Source organism: Monodelphis domestica, chromosome 1 (genome assembly GCF_027887165.1).
Source record: "Monodelphis domestica isolate mMonDom1 chromosome 1, mMonDom1.pri, whole genome shotgun sequence".
Classification (NCBI taxonomy): Eukaryota; Metazoa; Chordata; class Mammalia; order Didelphimorphia; family Didelphidae; genus Monodelphis; species Monodelphis domestica.
In genome coordinates, this window is record NC_077227.1 from 473,205,816 (window position 1) to 473,227,413 (window position 21,598).

At 40.0% G+C, this 21,598-nt stretch overlaps 1 protein-coding gene across 7 annotated transcripts in view; it reads left to right on the forward strand.

Moving 5' to 3' along the window:
- SNAPC4 (small nuclear RNA activating complex polypeptide 4) overlaps positions 1-21,598 on the forward strand; it is a 59,664-nt gene that overhangs the window by 36,927 nt on the left and 1,139 nt on the right. For 5 of the 7 annotated variants that reach the window (XM_007475313.3, XM_007475310.3, XM_007475311.3 and 2 more), the window contains 12 exons: positions 143-249; positions 818-912; positions 6,378-6,472; positions 7,216-7,295; positions 7,818-8,261; positions 8,638-8,733; positions 9,422-9,668; positions 11,915-11,985; positions 12,994-13,101; positions 13,436-13,463; positions 16,025-18,072; positions 21,102-21,230. In XM_007475313.3, coding sequence (XP_007475375.1) covers positions 143-249; positions 818-912; positions 6,378-6,472; positions 7,216-7,295; positions 7,818-8,261; positions 8,638-8,733; positions 9,422-9,668; positions 11,915-11,985; positions 12,994-13,101; positions 13,436-13,463; positions 16,025-18,072; positions 21,102-21,212 — 3,530 coding nt within the window. In that variant the 3' untranslated portion in view covers positions 21,213-21,230. The remainder of the gene's footprint in view (positions 1-142; positions 250-817; positions 913-6,377; positions 6,473-7,215; positions 7,296-7,817; positions 8,262-8,637; positions 8,734-9,421; positions 9,669-11,914; positions 11,986-12,993; positions 13,102-13,435; positions 13,464-16,024; positions 18,073-21,101; positions 21,231-21,598) is intronic. The other 2 variants (XM_007475314.3, XM_056812691.1) reach the window with 2 other exon arrangements.

The following is a 21,598-nucleotide window of genomic DNA, read 5'->3' on the forward strand; positions in this document are numbered from 1 at the left end:
AGACATTCATTATATAAATAAATAAATGAAAAATGTGTGTGAGCACAGATTATAGATTTTAATAAGTCATGAAAATTGTATTTAGCCATCAATCTAGAAACATGCTTTTCAGAATTTGTTTCAAAACAATCCTGTTTCCTAGTTGTCTACTACATGGAGGGTAGAGATTCAATGCAGTTGATCTATCGTTGGACCAAGAGCCTAAATCCCAATTTGAAAAAAGGATTCTGGACACCAGAAGAAGATGCTGTAAGCTTGTTCACCCCTTATTCTCTATCATTGTATACCCATCACCATTTCATGTTTCAACTTCTATGTCTGTATGCATTTTACGTCAAAAAGATTATTTTTCTAGGCCAGTATGCTGGCTCCATCTATGATGCCAAAGGACTTTTTGTGGCAAAGCTTGATTGCCCTCTGTAAAGTTATGCTTATTGTATTAAGTCAGAGGTGCCACATACATGGATTACAGGACATATTCAGCTCACATTCAGATCACAGGACACTCTTGAGGGCAGCCAAAACCAAATTAAAATGTAATGGGGACATATTTAACAAAATAAATAGCAATACAATATAACACAGCTCATGTTAACATGTGGTTTTCTCAGTCACTATATATCTGCAAGAATCCTTGTGTATGGTTTGGTGACCCCTATTTCTATTTGAGTTTGACACCACTGTTCTAAGTGGTTAATTCTGTCTTTGCTGCTGTTTCTGGATTCCAAGACCTTTTCTAAGTCATCTTCCATTCATCTAAAAACTGGATGTAGGCAAATTGTAAATTTCCTTTTGATTTGTGTATTCCTGCCCACAGAAATTACTCCAAGCTGTTGCCAAATATGGAGAACGTGATTGGTTTAAAATTCGGGAAGAGGTGCCAGGTAGGAGTGATGCCCAGTGTCGAGATCGGTGAGTTGGATTGAGCTTTGTGGCAAATGAAGTCTCCCTATTGGTGTGTTATTTTAAAATGTTTCCGGAGTATAGGAGGCCTTATCTATTGTGAAGTAGAAGGCCTGGGGTTTTTGAAGCCAAGTGACATGATTGAGGATGTTTGCCATTTGGTGACCTCATGTTTGCTTAACAATCACAGTCTGACTGGAGAAGTGCTCTTAGAATTCATTTCTTGAAGGGATGTCTTTTGGGCAAGATGTACAATTCCCAGTTGGATTGAGAACTAACTTGGCAGCATAGTCTACGCTTTGAGCACAAAGACCCTGAAGCTGCTATCTCCCATACATTTTCCTATGTAAAAATTGGATAATCTTCCTTTGCTCTCTCCTTTGTCAGGGCAAATGAATAATTTATCTGAAACTTCTGTAATTTCTCCAAAGAAACTACTTTTCTTTTTAACCCTTATCTTCCATCTTAGAATCAATATTGTGTATTAGTTCTATGGCAGAAGAGTGGTAAGGGCTAGGCAATGGGGGTTAAATGACTTGCCCAGAGTTACCCAGCTAGGAAGCATCTGAGACCAGATTTGAAGCCAGGACCTCCCATCCCTATGTCTGACTCTCTATCCACTGAGCCACCTAGCTGCGCCATGAACTACTTTTTAAAGTTGGTCATGGGATAGTTTTTCCTTTCATCAAACCTTGGAAATTTGGTATGACATATATCATCCATTCCTGTAGCAAAACTGAGGCTATGAGTGAAGGATTAAATGAATGGTTCCCTTTAGAACAAAAAGTAGAATTGCAAAGTTGAATTGTTGTGATCTTAGTGGCAGTAGCAGATGTAGCTGGAAACTTTACTCGATTCTTATTCTCTTCTCTCTTCTGGAATAGTTAATAATGGTAATTTTAATATGATTAAAGCTTGGTGATTTTAACAAGTAAACTTGTCATAAATGGGAGGGTTTTTCCCAGCCATCATTATTGGGTGCCACCTGAATAAAGTTTACAATAAAATCTTTGGGACATATTAGTTCTTGTTGATTCTTTTTTTTCAATTCACCATACTTTTCCTTGAATTTCATTTCATTAAGACTTTTACATAATTGTATAGTTGGGAGACTTCAGTGTATGTCAGAGCTGACATGCTAATTGGTCTGCCAGCTACTCTTCCTTTCTAGCCTATCTTCCACACCCCTATTAAAATGACATTTCAAAAGTATAAATGTGACCATGTTTCTCCTTTGCTCAAAAAGTTTTAATGCCTCCTTGTCTATAAAATGCTTTTTTGATTTTTAAAGCCCTCATAGCTTTCAGCTTATTTATATTAACTGGTATTACTCTTCATCATACAGTTTGTTCCAAATTAGCCTGCTTGGAGTAGCAATCATGATCTCAGATGAATCTAAAGCAAAAATAGATATGATTAAAAGGAAATTATATCTTGATTAAAGGCAATATAGACAATGAAGCAATATCAGTACTTAACATATATGCACCAAATGGTATATAGCCTCCAGATGTTTAAAGGAGAAACTAAAGGAACTTAAGGAGGAAATAGAAAGTAAAACTATACTAATGGAGGCTCTCAGCCTTTCCCTTTCAGAAGTAGATAAATTTAACCAAAAAATCAATAAGAAAGAAGTCAAGGAAGTGAATGAAATTTTAGAAAAGTTAGATTTAATAGCTATCTGGAGAAAATTGAATAGGGATAAAAAGGAATATACCTTCTTTTAAGCAGCACATACTTCATATACAACAATTGACCATGTACCAGAGCATAAAAACTTCACAACCAAATGCTGAAAAGCAGAAATAATAAATGCAACTTCTTCAGATAATAATAGTACAATACAAATTATAATCAGTAAGGATTCATAGAAAGGCAAATTAAAAATTAATTGGAAACTAAATAATCTAATTTTTTTTATAAACTACCTTCTGTCTTAGAATCCTGTATATTGGTTATAAGGCAGAAGAATGGTAAGGGTTAGGCGGTGGGGGGTGGGGGGTGGGGGTGGGGTGGGAGGGTTAAGTGACTTGCCCAGGTTTGCACAGCTAGGAAATGTCTGAGGTCAGATTCAAACCTAGGACCTACCATCTCTAGGTCTGGCTGTCAATCACTGAACCACCCTACTGCCCCCTAAATAATCGAATTCTTCAAAACTGGTGGGCCAAAGAACAAATCATAGAAACAATCATTGATTTCATTCAGAAGAGAATGACAATGAGGTGATAACATAGATTTTATGGTCTATAGCTGAAGGTGGGGTGGGGGGAGATTTATATCCTTTGAAAGGGAATTTTTTATCTTAACTTAATCAAGTACTTGGAGCAGTCCACCCTTTTAACTTAATCAGTCAGAAACTTGTGAATCCTTTTGATAAGAGTTCACACCCTCAGAGGAGGAAAGGTAGATCCCATAGACATGGACCTCTGGGCAGTGCTAGGCAAATTGAGAGACTTTGATTGGTTCCTGAGATGTGATAGACCAGCCCACAGTGAAAGGAAGGAGGAACCAGAGAGATAGGAAGTGATAAAAGCCAACCCAGGGCATTCTGGGTCACTTCTGCTTCTGCTGTGCTGGTGGCTCTTTGCTGAGGGAGGACCTCTGCACTGTTTTCTGTGCACTGGAGGACTTCTGCTTTGGAGGTTGAGACTCTCCTGCTCCTCTGGCTCGAGATTGGAACTTAGAGTGGTAGGTAGTTAGATTTCTTCAGAGCAGACTTAGAGTGGTAGGCTAGACAATGTATAGTGGTGAGTATTCCCACCTGTCATGTGGGAGACTGGGGTTCAATTCCCTGAAGGGGGAGCCACCACCAGGGGCGGTTGTGTAGCCTACCACTCTAAGTCTGCTCTGAAGAAATCTAACTCACTCCCTGACAAAGTTCCAATCTACAGCCAGAGGAGCAGGAGAGTCTCAACCTCCAAAGCAGAAGTCCTCCAGTGCAGAAGTCCTCCCTCAGCAAGAGCCACCAGCACAGCAGAAGCAGAAGTGACCCAGAATGCTCTTGGTTGGCTTTTATAAACAGTTTTCTGCATGTCACTTCCTGTCTCTCTGATTCCTCCTTCCTTTCACTGTGGGCCGATCTATCACATCTCGGGAACCAATCAAAGTCTCTCAATTTGCCTAGCACTGCCCAGAGGTCCATGTCTATGGGATCTACCTTCCCTCCTCTGAGGGTATGAACTCTTATTAAAAGGATTCACAAGTTTCTGACTGATTAAGTTAAAAGGGTGGACTGCTCCAAGTACTTGATTAAGTTAAGATAAAAAAATTCCCTTTCCCACTTACATCAATAAAATTGAGAAAAAGCAGATCAATGAATTGGGCATGCAACCAAATATGCCTACTTGCTATTTAGAGAACACAACACTGCAGCTTTCGTTATGTTTTTGCCCAGACTGCCCCCACCATGCTTGGAATATATCTTTTCCTCATTAGAATTCCTAGCTCAAATGTTGCCTTGTGCAGGAAGCCTAATTTTATCCTCTCTAGTTGCTGGTAACAACCTTGTGGTAAATAATTACTTTGTATATGTTTTGCTTAATTTTCTATATAATATGTGTTTCCTGATCCCTCCCACCCAGAACAAGGCAGGAATTGTATGTTTGTCTTAGTATCCCTGGCTTCAGATGGCACTTGGAGTATGCTCAGCTACCTAGCACATAGTAGGTGCTGTCATCTATAGACCCCCAAATCATTCCCCGTCTTTCTTCAACAAGTTTGGTATTTTATTTACAATTTCTCTTTCCTCCTAACATTTGCCCTCTTACCTTGAGACCTCAGCATCTGTATTTACTTTCTTTCTAACACTGACCACTTGGTTACTCAGCCTATTTACTTCCTATGATCTTCTCCACCCTACTTCAACCATGTGAAAGAGAGTCATACTCTTGATCTTGCCATTACCCACAGATATTCTACCTTTATGTTCAAGAATTCTAAAAATTTCCTTATCTGACCATAATTTGTTGGCTTTTCACCTTTCTCACTGCCTTATCTTACTTTATCTAGCCCTACTCCTCATTCATGTCCTGACCCTTTACTTCCCTTCTGGGACTTCTCCCCTAACTAGGCACTCTCTCCTCTTTTCCCCCTATTAACTCCTAGGTGAGCCAGTTCAGCTCTGCATTGTCCTCTTTCCTTGAGTCCTCAGCCCCTTATCATTTTGTGACCATTGTGCTGAACTTCAGTTTTCCATCTTCAACTTCCTTCAGACAAGTCAAACTGGATGTCCAGTAAACATCTTAAACTCAGTGTATCCAAAACAGACCTCATTATCTTTCCTCCTAAATGCTCCCTCCTCCTTCCTTTCCTTTTTCTCCAGAGGGCAACATCATCCTCCCAGTCTCTCAGACTCACAACCTAGGTGTATCCTAGACTCATCACTTACTTTCACCCTCCATATTCCAGCTGTTGCTAAGATTGTAGATTTCACCCTTGTAACCTCTTTCCACCATTTCCCTATCTCTTATAGCACTGCCACCATCCTAGTGCAGGCCCTCCTTACTTCATGACTGTTGCAGTCAGCCTGTTCTCTACTCCAATTCCTCTTCCACTCATCTGTCAAAATGATTTTCTTAAGGTTCAATTTTAATTCTGTCTCTGTCTCCCTCTCCCTCTCCCTCTCCCTCTCCCTCTCTCCAACTCTCCTTCCCTCTCCACTTCTCCCTCCCCTTTTAGTTATTTCCTCTAAACTCTGTACATAGCTATATATATCCTTTATAGATTGGTTTCTTTGTTATCTCCTTCATTAGACTGCAAACTCCTTAAGGGCAGGGACTATCTTTTACCTCTTTTTCTATCCCTAGGGTTTAACATAATGCCTGGCACTTAGTAGTAGTTTAATATTTATTGGCTGACTTAAGTGTTATGGAATGAATAAAGGAAATCAGAATACAGATAGCCCAATTGAATTTTTAAGCCTTCTTCTGACTGCCTTCTGTTTCTGTATTTAGCTTATTTCTGAGGGCAAAATGCTTTTTTTTCTCTTGTAGATTAATTTCTTTTTTGGCTTTCTATCACATTGCTTGGAACATTGTGCTAGCAATAGGCATGGTAAAGTTTATGCTCTAGTTCATTTTTTTCCCCCTAGCTTCATGTTATAATTTTAAGGCCCAACCTCAGAGTTGAGTGCTTACCTTGTCAAACATTCTCCCATTTGATGCTGATCATATGAAAGGTGAGAGAATGTAGATGTGTCATCGAGATTCATTTCCTCTTGCTATGGCAGCACTTTCAAAGAATTGTTGATGGTGGTGATGTATGTCATGTCAGATAGATCTTATTTCCTGATGTCTAGATTCTTACTAAAGAAATTATAACTAAGAATAATGCACTAAAGAACAATCGAATCCTAATCTACTTTTAGAAGAAAATGGGACTTGTAATCCTTTGACTTTAAGGCCTAACTAGCCTGTAGAAAGAGGAGCAAGAACAGACAACTTCTAAAATGTCCATTATCTGTCTTTGACTTTTAGATATCTAAGAAGATTACATTTCAGCTTAAAGAAAGGGAGGTGGAATGCAAAGGAAGAAGAAAAATTAATTGAATTAATAGAAAAATATGGTGCTGGTAAGTTAGTGCTTGTGTATTTTCTTTCACTATCTAACAAATTTGAATTCATTTCCATTTGCATTAAAAGTTTAGGGAAAAAATGTAGTAATAACACCGCTTCGACTTGAAAAACAGATCATAATGTGTAGCATATCTTGTTAGTGATTTTACATACTACAGTTCTCATTTCCTATTAATAGATCAAGGTTCAACTGTTAGACGTGTCATTTTTAATAAATTCAGTTAAATTCAGCAACTTCTGCTTTGTGTTAGGCACTAGGGTTACATAGATGAACAGAGATACAGTCCCTGCTCTCCTGCTTTATTTCCTGTCAAAGGAAAGAGGTGGGGAGTTTTAGATCTGAAATACTGGTTGCAGTGGGTGTACAAAAGCCACTTCTAGGCTACAAATGAAATTCATTGTGATCTAGGGAGTTGTTTTCCTCTCCCTAATTCTATAATTGCCACAACTTGGGTGAAGGGTAGAATGTATAAGTCAGAAGGTGTCCTTGCTGTCCCCCAGCAGAATGGTCACTAAATCTGGTCTCCATTTCACTGGGGTTTCTCTGATCACATTGTTGTGATGGAGTGTGGCATAACTATGCCATAGGAAGCTCTAAAATCACCACTTTCTAATGTTTCAAAAAGCATAAAGCCCCATACTAGAAAGTTGCCCTTCAAGTATGGATTCTTTTGCTCTGGTCTGTAAGCCCCAGTCCCTTAAGAAAGATTCTCTGTGTTGTTTTCTTTGATGTTGCTAGGTCACTGGGCAAAGATAGCCTCTGAATTGCCTCATCGGACAGGCTCCCAATGTTTGAGCAAATGGAAAGCCTTGATTAGGGTAAGGCGTGGGAGTTGTTTTTTTGTTTTTGTTTTTTAATTAATTTCCTCCTTTGCCAAGACCTAGGAGCACAGCATCTGACAGAGAAGGCTATTATGGTCTTTAGAGCTGGAAGGGACCTTAGATGACATCCTGGAAAGCATGGTGAAGGTCAGGGAGCTTTTCCTTCCAGAGAAAAGGCTTCTTAACTCTGTTGATTCATAAGCAAAAGAGCTTTGCCAAACTCTACCTTGTTGAGTTTTTTAACTTGACTTAGAGCTGTCAAGCCTCTGTTTAATGAGCCTCTAAGTAGCTTAGTAGTGATATTACTGCTTTGTAAGAGGGGCAATCTCTCCAGAACCATGCCCAATTTCTAGGTGGAAATTCTTCATCCTTGAAAAGTCCCCTTTTGTTATTCAGTTATTTGTTATTTGTTATTCAAATTATTCATTTGTAGGATTGAGCTTTATTATTGTTTCTTAGCAAAAGAGGGAGAAATAGAGACTGGAAAAAGATAGAAGCCAAACCTTTCCTTTCCCACAGAAAAAGAAAAGGCCCCGAAAACGTCAGAAGTCTCGGAAGAAATGCAGCTCTTGTTCCTCCAGTAGCAGTAGCAGCAGCAGCAGTGAGGATGCTCAGCTGGAGTGGCACAATGACCTGGAGAAAGAGAAAGATGCTGAAGGAGCACTAGATGAACACCAGTACACAGTGCCCAGCATAGACTTGTGGATGCCTACCAGACACAGTCATTCTGAGCCATGCAAAGATCCAGGATGGTGCTATTCCAGGCCCTCCACTATTTCCCCTTGCCTTTCCAAAGCATCAGGGCCTTCCAAAGATGGCAGCCAGGCAATTCCAAGTGTAGCAGTGGCAAAAAGAAGGGACTTTAGCCAAGACAAAGACATTTTGACCCCCACTATGGACATGGAGTGCACAACACTTTCAGCTGACATTGGTCTGGAGAAGCCACAGGAAGAATTAGAAGAGGTAAGCCATTTGACCAGATGGGATGTCTCAGTACATACTGTCCAGAAGAAGACATTTCAATGTGTGTAGAAGAGGGGCTGTTCATATTCCTTGACAGTTACTGACCCTTGAGTTTAGATTCAGTATTTACTGAATCTGATATTCTTGTCACTTGATGGAGAATGAAGCCAGTGTGTCCTCTCGAGAATGGAGTACAAACTTCAGAAATAAAATGCAACTTTTATGTACACAGTGTAATTGTGTATTGGAAAGGCTTAGCTTTCTGGGAGGAAAAAAGAACTCATTGCAACATGGTGAATGAAGGGTTTTTCTACAGTTAGTAAGTAGAGCCAGCTACTCTTTTTTTCTCTTGATTATGTTTATTTGCTTTTTCAAGCAGGCCTCCAAAACTGGGAAGCGTATCTTAAAAGTTCCCCTGAATGATGTGAAAAAGGTGATAAGGATCAATACCTGTCTAGAATACCAGAAACTAGTAAGAACCTTTGTTTGTGTGATTATTATTATTTTTTTTTTTGCTTTGACTAAGAATATTGAGTTTTCATATTGCTTGGTTTTGCCAGTTTCACTCTTCTTTCCAGCCATAACCATGACAAATCATATGCAACCTATGTTGGTTTCTTTGTTTTTGTCCACATTTTGAGTGCCCTTCAGGGACTCACTCTCATTTTGGATATATCCTATGCTTGGACAGATTTTTTTTTTCTGGGCTTTCCCATTTGTATGAGAAAGATGAAATAGGCAGAAAGATCTCTTTGTGCTATAATAAGGAGAGGGATGGGGAGAGCAGGACTTAGGAGTGAAAGGTGTCTTTTGGATAACAAATACCACCACTATCATCTGGACCTAGAGGCAAATGGTTCACCACAGGTTGCCATCTCTCCTCCAATCCAGTATTCAGTACCATTACCTTTATTCTAGTCAAGTCTTTTCTGGCACCTAAAAGTAGATAGCTACAGAGAAAATTTGAGGTGGCCAGAGTAAATATGAACTGTGATTCTCCTGATTTTGACTCAAGTTCATGTTTGGAACTTGCCACAAATATAACAATGGTGATTTGGAGGAAAATGTCTTCTATTGCATGTGTCCAAAAAGTACTTCCAAGAAGTGCTGTGGTGTTGTAAGATAATCCTGAGCACCCCTCCCCTGTTTCTGCTTCATAGAAAGAGAGGCTAAAGAAGACCCATCTATTCACCTCATCTCTGGCATCCAAAATTGACAATGGAATGGCTATAGAGAAAGTGGTACAGGTGTGGCACAAAACTTTTCTGAATAGACAGCGGCAACAGAAGGTTGGCATACAGAGGAAGAGACTGGACCGCAAGCTCTTAATGGCCGTGACTCCTTGGGTGGGTGATATCGTCATCCCTTGTTGGAGTTCCAGGAAGGCTGTAACAGTGCAGACTCGAGGTACTACATAGGGATAAGGGAGCAGGGGGTAGTCAAGGGTTTCCTTCTAAGCCTTTTGTCCTGGGCAAGAGAAGTCAGATCAGTTGGACTGATATATATCTTTTGGACTAGTACTTTCTGAAATCAGAGGATTAATAAATTAGGTGATACATGGAGATAACTGTTTTTAAGAGAATACCAAAATGTTTTAAGAAAATTAAAGTTCCAGGGGAAAACTCCAGATCATGAAAGAGGAAAAAAAACAAATTAAATTCTAGGTAACCAGAGTAGTTAATATACATGGAATCTTATCATGTGTAGAATAGTTCATAGGATCCTAGGATTTGGAGTAGGAAGGAGGATATAAAGAATATCTAGTTCAGAGGTTCTCAGAGTGTCATCCCCAAAACCATTTCAGGAGATCCACAAAGTCAAAACTATTTTAATAATAGTATAAAGATTTTTTCATTTTAAATGCAGTGAATATTGATAGATATAATCCACATAATTAAACTGAAGCTGTGGTGAGGGAAGGGAAGAGAAAGAATTTCCTTAGTAATTTTTAAGTTTGAAGAGATCCTGAGACCTATAAGTTGGAGAAATACTGATCTAGTCCTATAGGTCATTTTAGAGATAGGAAAATGAGTCTCGATGTTAAGTGACCAGCCTAACATGAAATAGCTAGTGAGTAGCTAAAATCGGACATGTTTAAGACTGAAAGGGAAAACAGTTGGGTGGTGGTGTAGAAGATGCTTATAGTTGCCTTTTTTATAAATTTGGAGAGAGAATTGTCACATGGAAGATGGGTTAGTTTCAGAGGATAGAATGGAACCTGTGGGTAAAAGACCCAAGGAAGCAGAATTTGGCTTAATATAAGGAAGAAATTTAACTGTCCAAAAATGGAACAACTCCTTTGCAAAGTAAGGAGTATTCAAGTAAAAATTCCAGACACTAGAAGAGTTGGAAAAAAGAGACTAGGTAGATAAACCAGATACTACCAAGAATGTTCATAGATGAGATTTTTCTATACTAAGTGGGAGGTTAGACTTGATGACTTCTAAGGTATCCTTAAGACCAATTCTTTGGGATCCCATTTCACTGGAATGGGAACTTTTAGAAGACATAGGGCAGTTTTTCAAAGATTTTAATATCCCTGTTGGTTCTCAAGCCTGTGATCCTATTCTTGCCTATATGCATTCCTAAAAGAATAAAAGAAAAATTTCATAATTATTGAGTGCAGAGCACTGGGGTATAATTAGGAAAGCACGATCAGTCACTCTTGGACATTCTGACTGGGACAGGATAGGGACACAACAAATAAAGGAAGCTTCAGCTACCACTCTGATGGAAAGGCCATGTGGTCCTTAGAGTGCAGCAGCAAGGCAGGTCATAAGGCTTCTTTCTTTCATATTATCTTACCACTGATAAAACCTTCTTCCCTTCTGATATTGAACTTTTGACAAGGTCAAGGCATGAGACCTTTTCTTTACCAGGTCTTCTCATGGTAGCTGCTAAAGAAGCAGGGGTTATATAGCCCCTACAGAAGTCATTGCCAAGTCCTCTCTCCATAAGGGTCAATTCTTCTGGCTGCAGGCCCTGGGATGGAAGTAGGCCCAATGTCCTGAGGGTGCTGCTTAATGTAGCAGCCAATTTAATTTTTAAAAAATATAAAATTAATATCTCACAAGAGTTGAATTAGGGTCTGTTGGTGATTGTTTTAACTGGAATTAAGTTCCTCAAGGGTAGAAACCTTATCTCAGGCTTTTCTCTATACTTGGCACAGTGTTCCTTTGCATAATAAATGTTTGTGAGGAAAAGAGCCCTCAAAGAGGGATATTTCCATGTTGTCTTTTCCAACAACACTTTAATATTAGAGGAAGGTTAATGATAATCTGCCTTCCTTGCTGTTCTCAACTCAGTAGGTAGCCAAATTTGGAAGTCTGCAGGAGTTGGGAATGACTGTGACAGGTCCACAGTTTGGTAATTTCTTGATCTCTTCAAAGTATCTGGATAGATAGTACAGTCAATAGTGTCAAACTTCCTAATTATGGGACCCTGAGCAAGTCACTTTTGCTGCTCTCCTGTCTTAGATTTAACTCTAAGACAGAAAGTATAGGTTTTAGCCTTGTTCCCTCTCACTCCTGAAGATGAGACTCTCCTTTAACCTCTCCTCTTAGTTTACAAACCAGGGAGCCCCCAGAGATTGCTGAAGGAGAGAGGTTTTGTGGCTGCAATTATTTTTACATTGGACTTTTTCCTTTCCACAGCAGAAGCCATCATGACAAAGTTGCAGACTATCCATCTGACAAGTACACCTGTGTTTACATTGTTTATTCAGGTAAGCAGAGGTTGGCTTGGCTCTGATGAGTTTTTGAAGATTACACTAACCTATTGGAGTAGGAAAAAATAAGGAAAGGATAAAGGGATAGTAGTTTGATAAATCTTGTACTAGTGGGAAATGGCTCCCAGAGATTGTCAGAAGTGATGTCCCTAGGACACGTATCCTAATGCCATGAAATTGCAAATGAAAGCAAAGTTGAATAATTGAGTCCATCCCATGAAGTCAGGGATCTAAGTCCAAGTTGGATAGAGGGAAGCATTTATGAAATGTAGGTGTATTCCACTGAAGGACTCCTGGTGGATTCAGGTTCTCCTCATCAGAGTTACTTCTTGCTTTCCACTTCGTTTTCTTGTATCTTGTTGTTTCATAAAGTCATTCAAAAGGCAATGCCCTGGCATTCTTCTTCACTCAGAGTCTAGCAAGAAGCATCACCTCAATCCCTTGTACCCAGAACTGAGACTGAGATCTCAATCCACTCTCTATGGTCAGAGAGATGGTATTGGGGCCTCCCTGGGTTTTGGTCTGTAATTATGGCCCACCCCTCTCCCTGTTTACTTGCCCATGATAAAATTTCTGATATTATGCTGGAAAAATGACCCACTACTTTCTCCATAGATTTCCTATCACTACCCAGCTGGCATTCTCAGATCTTTGTTGGAATAGCTGAGCTACACCTCTTTCTCCTCTTCCTCTTGGTTCCTAATATTTCTGGTTAATCTCCCTACTTTTGTAGCATTCTTAACGACCTTGTTTAGTGTCATTTGAACTCATGGTCTAAATCCCTGGTTCTTTAAGCATTTCAGAAGAATCTGAAACCCAGATGCCCACCCACTGACATCCTGCCCACTTTGAACATTGTGATTGTTGTGTAAACCCTAGCATACATCATTATCTTAGCCATTTGGTAGGATCAGTTTTGACAGGGCTGAGTTACCATGTCCACAGCAAATCAGAAGAGTATCTTCTCCCTTCTTTTAAAGATTAACTAATGGATTATGCCATTAGCTGTTGCAGATTGATACTGATGGCTGCATGAAGGTGATTGGAGAGAGGAAGACCAAGCAGTCAGAGCTGCTCTGGGCTATTACTGGAAATCCACAGCGACCTCAGCAGGTAGGGGGTAGGAAATGGAGCACTTGAATCCTATTTTTAAAAACTAGAAACTAAATAAGTAGTTTGCTCTTCTTACCTATTATATCCAACCAAAATGGGCAACATGGACCTTGGACAAGTCAGTGAACCTCTAGGCATCAAAAGCCTCATTAGTGAAATAAGAGACTTTTACCTTGCTGTCTCTAAGCAGGTGGTCTGACCAGATTATCTCATAAACATTCATACTTTTCTGGACTGTGTAACTTGAAAGAATTTTTCTGCAAGCTTTTAAGTCTAGAAAAACCTTGACAAATAACATATTGTTAATTAGTTTGCATCTTTTCTGTTTTTCTAGGCATCCTCCAGTTTACAGAAAACTTCAGGTACAGTTGTGTTTTCTCCTTGCTTTTTGCCATTTACATTTTACAAAGGAATTTCCACAGATGGAGCACTGTGGTTTAATTTCAATACCTTTTTAAAATTCATAAAATTTTTTAGGCTTTTATTATGTTTCCACATAAGTTTTCCAAAGTCATATGATCCATACCATCTCTCTCTGTTCTTCGCTCCCCACTCCCAGACCTGACATACAGTTCAATCTGAGTTGATTTTATTATCATGCAAAATATATTTCCATATTCATTTTTGTAAGCAGTCTTTTAGAGCCCAAACCCAAAAACATATGCCCAAATAAACAAGTGATGTATCTTATATTTTCATCTGCATTTCTACTTCAACAGTTCTTTCTGTGTAGGTGGATAGCATTCTTTTTCATAAGTCCCCATAATTGTCCTGGATCATTATATTGCTATTAGTAGTAAAGTCTTATCACATTTGATGGTTCCACAGTATTTCAGTTACTATGTATTATCTCCTGGTTCTATTTATTTCACTCTGCATCAGTTCACATAGGTCTTTCTGAAATCATCCTGTTCATTATTCCTTATAGCACAATAGTATTCCATCCCCATCATATACCACAATTTGTTCAGCCATTCCCCAGTTGAGGGATGTCCCTTTAGTTTCCCATTCTTTGCCACCACAAAAAGAGCAACTATAAATATTTTTGTACAAAGAGGTCCTTTCTCATTTTTTAAATGAGACCCAGTAGTAGTATTACTGGATCAAAGGGTTTGTATTCTTTTAAATTCCAAACTGTGTTCCACAATAGTTGTATTAGCTTACAACCACCAGCAATGCATTGGTGTTCCAATTTTGCCACATCCCCTCCAACATTTATCATTTTCCTTTACTGTCATATTGGCCAATCTGATAGGTGAGAGGTTGTACCTCAGAGTTGTTTTAATATGCACTTCTCTAATCGAGAGATTTAGAACATTTTTTCATGTGATTATTGATAGCTATTATTTCTTCATCTGAAAACTGCCTATTCATATCCTTTGACCTTTTATGAATTAGGGAATGATTTGGATTCTTATAAATTTGACTTAGTTATTTATATATTTGAGAATTGAGACCTTTAGAGAAATTTGTCAGAAAAATTTTTTCCAGTTTGTTGTTTTCCTTCTAATCTTGGTTGTATTGGTTTTGTTTGTACAACCCCTTTTTAACTTAATATGATAAAAATTATTCATTTTATACCATCTTGTAATGTTCTCTGTCTCTTGTTTGGTCATAAATTCTTCCCTTCTCCATAGATCTGACAGGTAAACTGTTCTATGTTCTCCTAATTTACTTAAAATACCACTCTTAAATCATATACCCATTTTTTTAGGGTGTGAGATATTGATTTAAACCTAATTTTTGCTGTATTGTTTTCCAGTTTTCCCAGCAGTTAATACCTTCTTGATTATGATCCTTTCCCTGTTTCCCCCATCCCAACCCCCCCCCCCCCAATTAACTAGTGTGGTATTGTCTCACATCAGCAAGGTTGAGTGCTAGGTTCCAACAAGGTTGTATTAATTCTCTTGAATAGAAATAGCAGCTTTCCAGGCAGAATCCATTGAGATCTCCTCAGCACAGCTTGTCATTCATTACCTCTTGGGCTCCTTCTGACCAAAGGAAGGAATAGCTGGAACTATGGTTCTTACCATAGTTCTTACCACATTTGACAAAATGAGAATAGAGTTTTGGATTCCTACATTAGCTGTGCTCATCATTAGTGAGAGAGAGTTGATTCTCCCTTTTCCATGATAGTGAAGGGGAACTCTATTTCATGTAATCTCAAAGTAATTTTTCTTTGGAATGTTTGGTATGATCTTTTTTTGGAGAGATTTGCCTAGATCACAGTAGGCTTCAGGCTAAGTTTAAAATAAATTTCCCTTTGAATACACACAATCTCTGATACATGAAGTCCAAGAAGCATGCTGAATATGCAGAGAAGACAGGCTAGGAATAAACATTTGAACTGGTCAATTTATATTTGGATATTTAAAAGTTAATGTTAGAAACTAAATAGGCATATTTGGCCTAACATCTTGTTCCCCTCCCAAATAGAAAAAAAAAAACAACCCGAAAACTTTGAGCTGATTCTGAGACAACTGTATTTTCGAAGTGTGTCTTGTACCTAAAGGTAATAGTTAAAGTTTCTGGTGCAGAGGGGAAAAAAATAAGCATCTGCCAAATATATTCACCATTTAATTCGTTTCAGGACCTGAATCACATTTATGTCCCATTTTCTCAGACATGATTGTACACTTGTTAAAATATGGTCCCTTCCACATTTGCTCCATTCTGGCTCAGCATAGTGTCTAGAGAAGCTGCCTTCTCCCCTATAACTAGATTAACTTCTTAAGAACAAGTATTTTACTTTGTCTTCTTTCTTTCCTACAGTACCTGACATATGACTGATCATATAGTAGGTACATAAATGCTTGTTGAATGAATATTATAAGAGGTTCCAGGGTTTATTTAGGCAGTGGTTTCTGAGATTGGATTATGATTGGTCTGCCCTCAATCTACATATTTTTTGTGTCTCTCACAGGCTGTCTGATGATGAAGGGAGTGAGCAAAGAAACACAGAAGAAATCTATCTCTAAGATGAAAGATTTGCCAGAGTCTACCCAGCCTGGGCCAACAGTGTTACCAACTTCTTTCGGTCCCATATCAAAGCCCAAGACTGTCTCAGAACTTCTGAGGGAGAAGAGGCTAAGGGAATCCAGAGCCAGAAAGGCCTTGGAGAGCACAGTGATCCTTGCCCCTCAGGTGCTGATCACCCCACCTGTGATCCTTCAGCAATCTCTACAACCACTTATCCCTTCTACTCTTGCTATGACCCAGCCACTGGGATCAGGGTCAGCTGGGAAACCAGTTGCTGTGGCTTCAAGCCCAGTAGCCACATTTCAAACACCTTCCCCCATCATAGCTTCCACCAAATCCCCTGAGAAAAGTTCTAATACAAATAACTCTGGCTCCTCCCAGGGAAATGAGGTAATTGCTAAAGAGAAAGTAAATGAAACAGAGGGTACCTCTGCTCCCCAGGTTGGGGCCCTCATCTCAGGTCAGTCCTCATCAATGAGGTCTGAAGGACACTCTGTTCCTAGTGAGAGCCCAGTCCCTGCAATAGCAGCTAATCCAGTCCCAGGAATAAGCCAAATTTCTACCAGCTCAGGGCCAGCTAACCTCCTGTCTTCCCAAGCCACTACTGCCTCAAAGAAACAGGAATTGCCCAATGCTCCTGTTCTAGCTCCATCTCAAGTCTCTATGCAACAGCCCAAGCCCATCAGCCTGGTGCCTGCCCTTTCAGTTCCTACCTGTGGTCCACAGGTTATCTCCAGCAACATGTTTCCTATCACTTGGGTAGTTACTACACAAGGGCTTGTCCCTATGTCCATGTCAACCTTTGTTGGCCTTCCTGGACCAGGCAAGCCAGCTGGAACCCCTGTGCTTCCCATTGTTGGGGGAGTAGCCAGAAATCAGTCTACCCTGAAGCTATTGCCTTCATCAATAGTTAAGCAGAGCTTTAGGGCCCCTCAACCAAGCCCCACTTTAGCCAAAAGACCACTTATTGCCAGTAAAACTCTTACAGGAGAATTGCCCTCAGGCATAGCTGGACCAAATCTTCCAATACAGCTTCCCACCACAGCTTCATTAAATACAGGAAATCACTCAGGAAAAAATAGTCTTCCTGAAGATCAACCTTCTTCCAGAGAAGTGAAGACAGCTAGAGAGATGTCAGCACCCCTTTCCCAGCCTGAGACACAGCCCCAGACCAAAAGTCCCACAAACCAACCAAGGACAGAGCCTGATGGCTGCGATTGTGCACCCACCCCAGAGGTAGAAAACCCAACTGGAGTGACTATAGGAGGCCCAGATCCCATGCAGAAAAGCCTTTTACTGGAGACAAAAGACCATCTTCCTGCTCAAAATGGTAATCCTGGAAAATCATTTCCCATTTCAACAGAGATACCTAAGCCCATTACCCAGCAACAAGAAGGGTTGGCTGCCCAAGACAGTCAACCTAAAGCCATGGAGCCTGGGAAAAGTATTCTGGACCTGAATCTCCTCTCATTAGAGAATGAGGCTTCCATACGGGAGTGGCTTAAAGGAAAGCAAGGTGTCTGCTTGCCCCCACTTCAGAGTACCCTACCCTATCTGCCTCCCTTTCTGTGTAATCTGAAGACCCTTTCAGGGCTTCTGCTCCAAAAGAAATCTCTGGAGCAGAAAGCAGTTACCATAGTGGCACAGGGAAGTATCCAAGACAAGAATGATGTATCCAGAGAAGATGTACAATCAGCTCGGCATCTGGTGCAACAGCAGCTTAAGGAGAACCCTGCATATCTCCTTCTGAAAGCCAGATTTTTGGCAGCTTTTGCCCTCCCAGCTTTTCTTGCCACTCTTCCCCCACCTAGGGTTCCAACTACCCTTTCACAGATCTTGGACAGAAACAGTGGGAGTGAGGAGGAAAAGGAGGAAGAGGAATACTCTCAGTCAAAGACAAGACCCAAGGACAGGGATTGTGGTGAAAAGGAACAGTTAGTGAGCACAGCTGGAGATACCCAATCCACCCCAGAGACTGTGGCTTCTATCCAGGTAAGGTCAATAAATGGACAGGGAAGCTACCTCAGGGAGGCTGTTGTCTAGGAAGGTTAGGAAGGATATAGAAAGCTGGAGAGGAGCAATTCCACTTAATGGATTTCCAGCTGTCACCCGTATAATCCAGTTAGATTAGGGAGAGTAAGAATACTTTCCCATTATCTTTGCTGTTCTGTTACCTGTCCATATTGACCAGAACTCAACCATGGCCCAGATCTACTAAAGGTGTCCAGGAATGGGAAACAGCCTTATTTAAATACTGTCTTCATTTAGCATGTGTCTGGGGTCTCATTTCTTTAGAAGAAGGAGCCTTGTTCCAAACCAGCCTAGGTTTGTGTAGGCATTGCCTCCAGAATTCGGCTAGTTTTAAAGATGAGTGATTGCTTCTCTCTCTCAACTCCTTGAATTTTGTATGATTTCATCACATTTCATTCTCTGCAAAGTTACCAGTGATCTCTTAATTACCAAATTTAATGGCCTTTTCTCAGTCCTCATCCTTCCTGACCTCTCTATAATATTTGACATGATTGATCCACCCTCTTCTCTGATTGGTCTTGCTCCTCTTAGTTTTCTTGATATTGCTCTCTTTGGGTTCCTCTGTCTGTTTGGATGTCAACTCCTCGGACCCCTCTACTGGGTCATCGATCTATATTTACCCCCTTACTGAATATGCCCCCCCCCCCATCTCTGACGTAGGCCCTTTTCTATCTCTAGTGATCTCATTGGCTCCCAGGAATTTAATTATCATCTCAATGTAGATGACTCCCAGATCTATATATTCATCCCTTTTCTGTTTACTGTGTCCAACATCAACAATTGCTCACTAATATTTCCAACTGAATGTTCCTCAGACTTAACATGTCTGTAACAGAACTCATTCTTTATCCCCTAAGCCTTATCTTTTCTCAGTTATTGCTGTCAAGGGCATTATTGTCCTTTAGTCTTCCAGATTTGAAGCCTCAGAATTATCCAAGACTTCTGACTCTTTCACTCCCCTATATCTAAGCAGGATAACATGTATGCTCCTTGAGGGCAGAGATGGTTTTCTTTCACTTTTGTATTCCCAGTATTTATTGGTAAGTGTACTTTAACAAATGTCTTATTGATTATTACCTTGTACAAGTCAATCTCCTGGGCCACAGTTGCCTCATCTACAAAATGACTCTAGATCAAGGGTTCTTAACTTTTCTGTGTCCTGGACCCCTCTCTGAGTCTGCTGAAGCCTGTAGACCTCTTCTTGGAATAATATTTTTAAATACATAAATCACATAGGATCACAAAGCAAACCAGTTATATAAAGAATTCACAAACACCAGGTTTAGAACCCTTGCTCCAACAAGATCTTTTGGCTCTTGCTGTTTTGAACTTTGTGATTATGTATGTGTGTGTTTCTTTGTTTATATACCTTCTGACAGCTGTTGTTTGTTCAAAACAGTTTCCTTTTTTCCTGATTGTGGTTAGTTCCTGTCAATAGGAGGTAATATGCTTAGACCTCAGAAGAATGCATAAGTTGCATAACTTGTGTTTTGATAGAGGAACATAGCCTCTGTGTGGGGCGATGTTATGGTGTAATGATTGCTAGAATGATACTGAAGCGACTCGAGTTCTATTACCAGCCAACACAATATAGCTCACTAGGTGGGAAAGCATGTTGTCTTTCTGTTCTACTGGAAAATAAGGGTTAGATTAAATGATCACTAAAGTTCTTTTCAGCTATAAATCCTGTTCATATTTTAATGTAATTCCTGCTCTCCTCATACTGTCTTCCTTGATTGTTATTTAAAGAAAACTATAGATAATCTGTGTTTTTCCAATATCTAGTCCTTTATTTATTGGTGTTCTTTAACCATTAATTAGTAATTATGTTCATCATATTTTTCCCCTTGAGATCAAGCACATTTTCTTGGTTCCCACCCTCAAAATGATAATCTCTTTCTGAGATAGCTGGTTTTTACCATAGAAAGAAACTTTAGCATTTTCTTTAGCATTTTCCTAGGTTGTCAGAGCAGAAGCTCTTTGTATTATGGCAGGGATGTTCTCAACAACCTTGACAAACAACACTCACAGGAATCATGGAGTTTGATAGTCTCATGCTCTCTCAGGGCTTTTGTGACCTCATCCACAGCTTTGAAAGGTATTTAAGATATTGGGGAGGAAAGCAATGGCAAATTTGAGAAAATTATCTTAGAGGTACTGCTCTAGTCACCTTGCCTTCTTTTACTGATGTAGGGAATTTTTGGAGTGGAATACTGCATATAATGTCATATATATTCATTAGGGTTTTTTCCCTCTTATTTATTGTTGTAAGAGATAATTCTCAGGGTGGGAAAAGAGTTTAGGAAAAATTGTGAAATGTAAGTAATATAAACCCCAAAGATCAATACAAAAAGTTCATAGTGGTACTGGTTTGTTTGTTTTTTTTAACCAACAACAAAAAAGTGGTACTTACTGCGTTGAAAATCTACCTCCTTAAGTTGGTACTGCTGAACACTTTTTTTTTTTTTTATAACCCTTACCTTCCATTTTGGAATCAATACTGTATATTGTTCCAAGGCAGAAGAGTGGTAAGGGCTAGGTGACAGGGGTCAAGTGACTTGCCCAGGGTCACACAGCTAGGAAGTGTCTGGGGCCAGATTTGAACCTAGGACCTCCTGCCTTTAAGCCTGGCTCTCAATCCACTGAGCCACCCAGCTATCCCCTTGCTGAGCCGTTTTCATACCATGACATAACTGAACACAAGAGAAAGAAAGATAACCTTTCTCTCCATCCCCAACCACCAAACCTAGACATGAGGCAAACCTATAGCTCTAGATTCTATTTGTGGAAACCTCCTTAAACACTCCCTGGGTTGGGGTGGGGAAGAGGGGGATCGGTGTGGGTTGGGACAGGATGACTGGCAGGCCATTGGGCCAGATCTTGTCTTCCTTGTAGCCCTACAAGGGGAATTACATAATTCCTTTCCCTCTACTTTCCTCTTTGTCACTCTGGTACTTTTGATTACTCTTTTTTTCTGGATTTTGCTTTAGGTTTCTCCCCATCCTGACCCACATGCCATGTCCAGTGCCCTTGATGCTGCTGATTTCAATGTGCTGAAGACTAGAAATGCTATACATGCCAGGAAGCGGAGGAGGGTATGAGAAGGGGCAGGGCTGGAGGTAGGTCAATTGTAAATGGGTTCAAAGAGTCCTGAACACAGAAATAATGCCATGATGATATCTTACAGTGATTTTGTACCCTCCATTTCCTCCTCCCTCTCCTTTTCCTCCATCCTCTCTTCTTTCTTCTCCTCCTCCTCTTGCCTTGTTGCCATCACTTTGCTTTGGAAGCAGACAAATTCTACCTTTAAAAAATTCCACTGCAGGGAACATCTAAATGTCTCAGTGAATTGAGAGCCAGGCCCAGAGATGGGAGGTTCAATTCTGGCCTTAGCCACTTCTTAGCTGTATGATCCTGGGCAAGTCATTTAACTCCCATTGCCTAGCCCTCACTGCTCTTCTGCCATGGAACCAATCCACAGTATTGA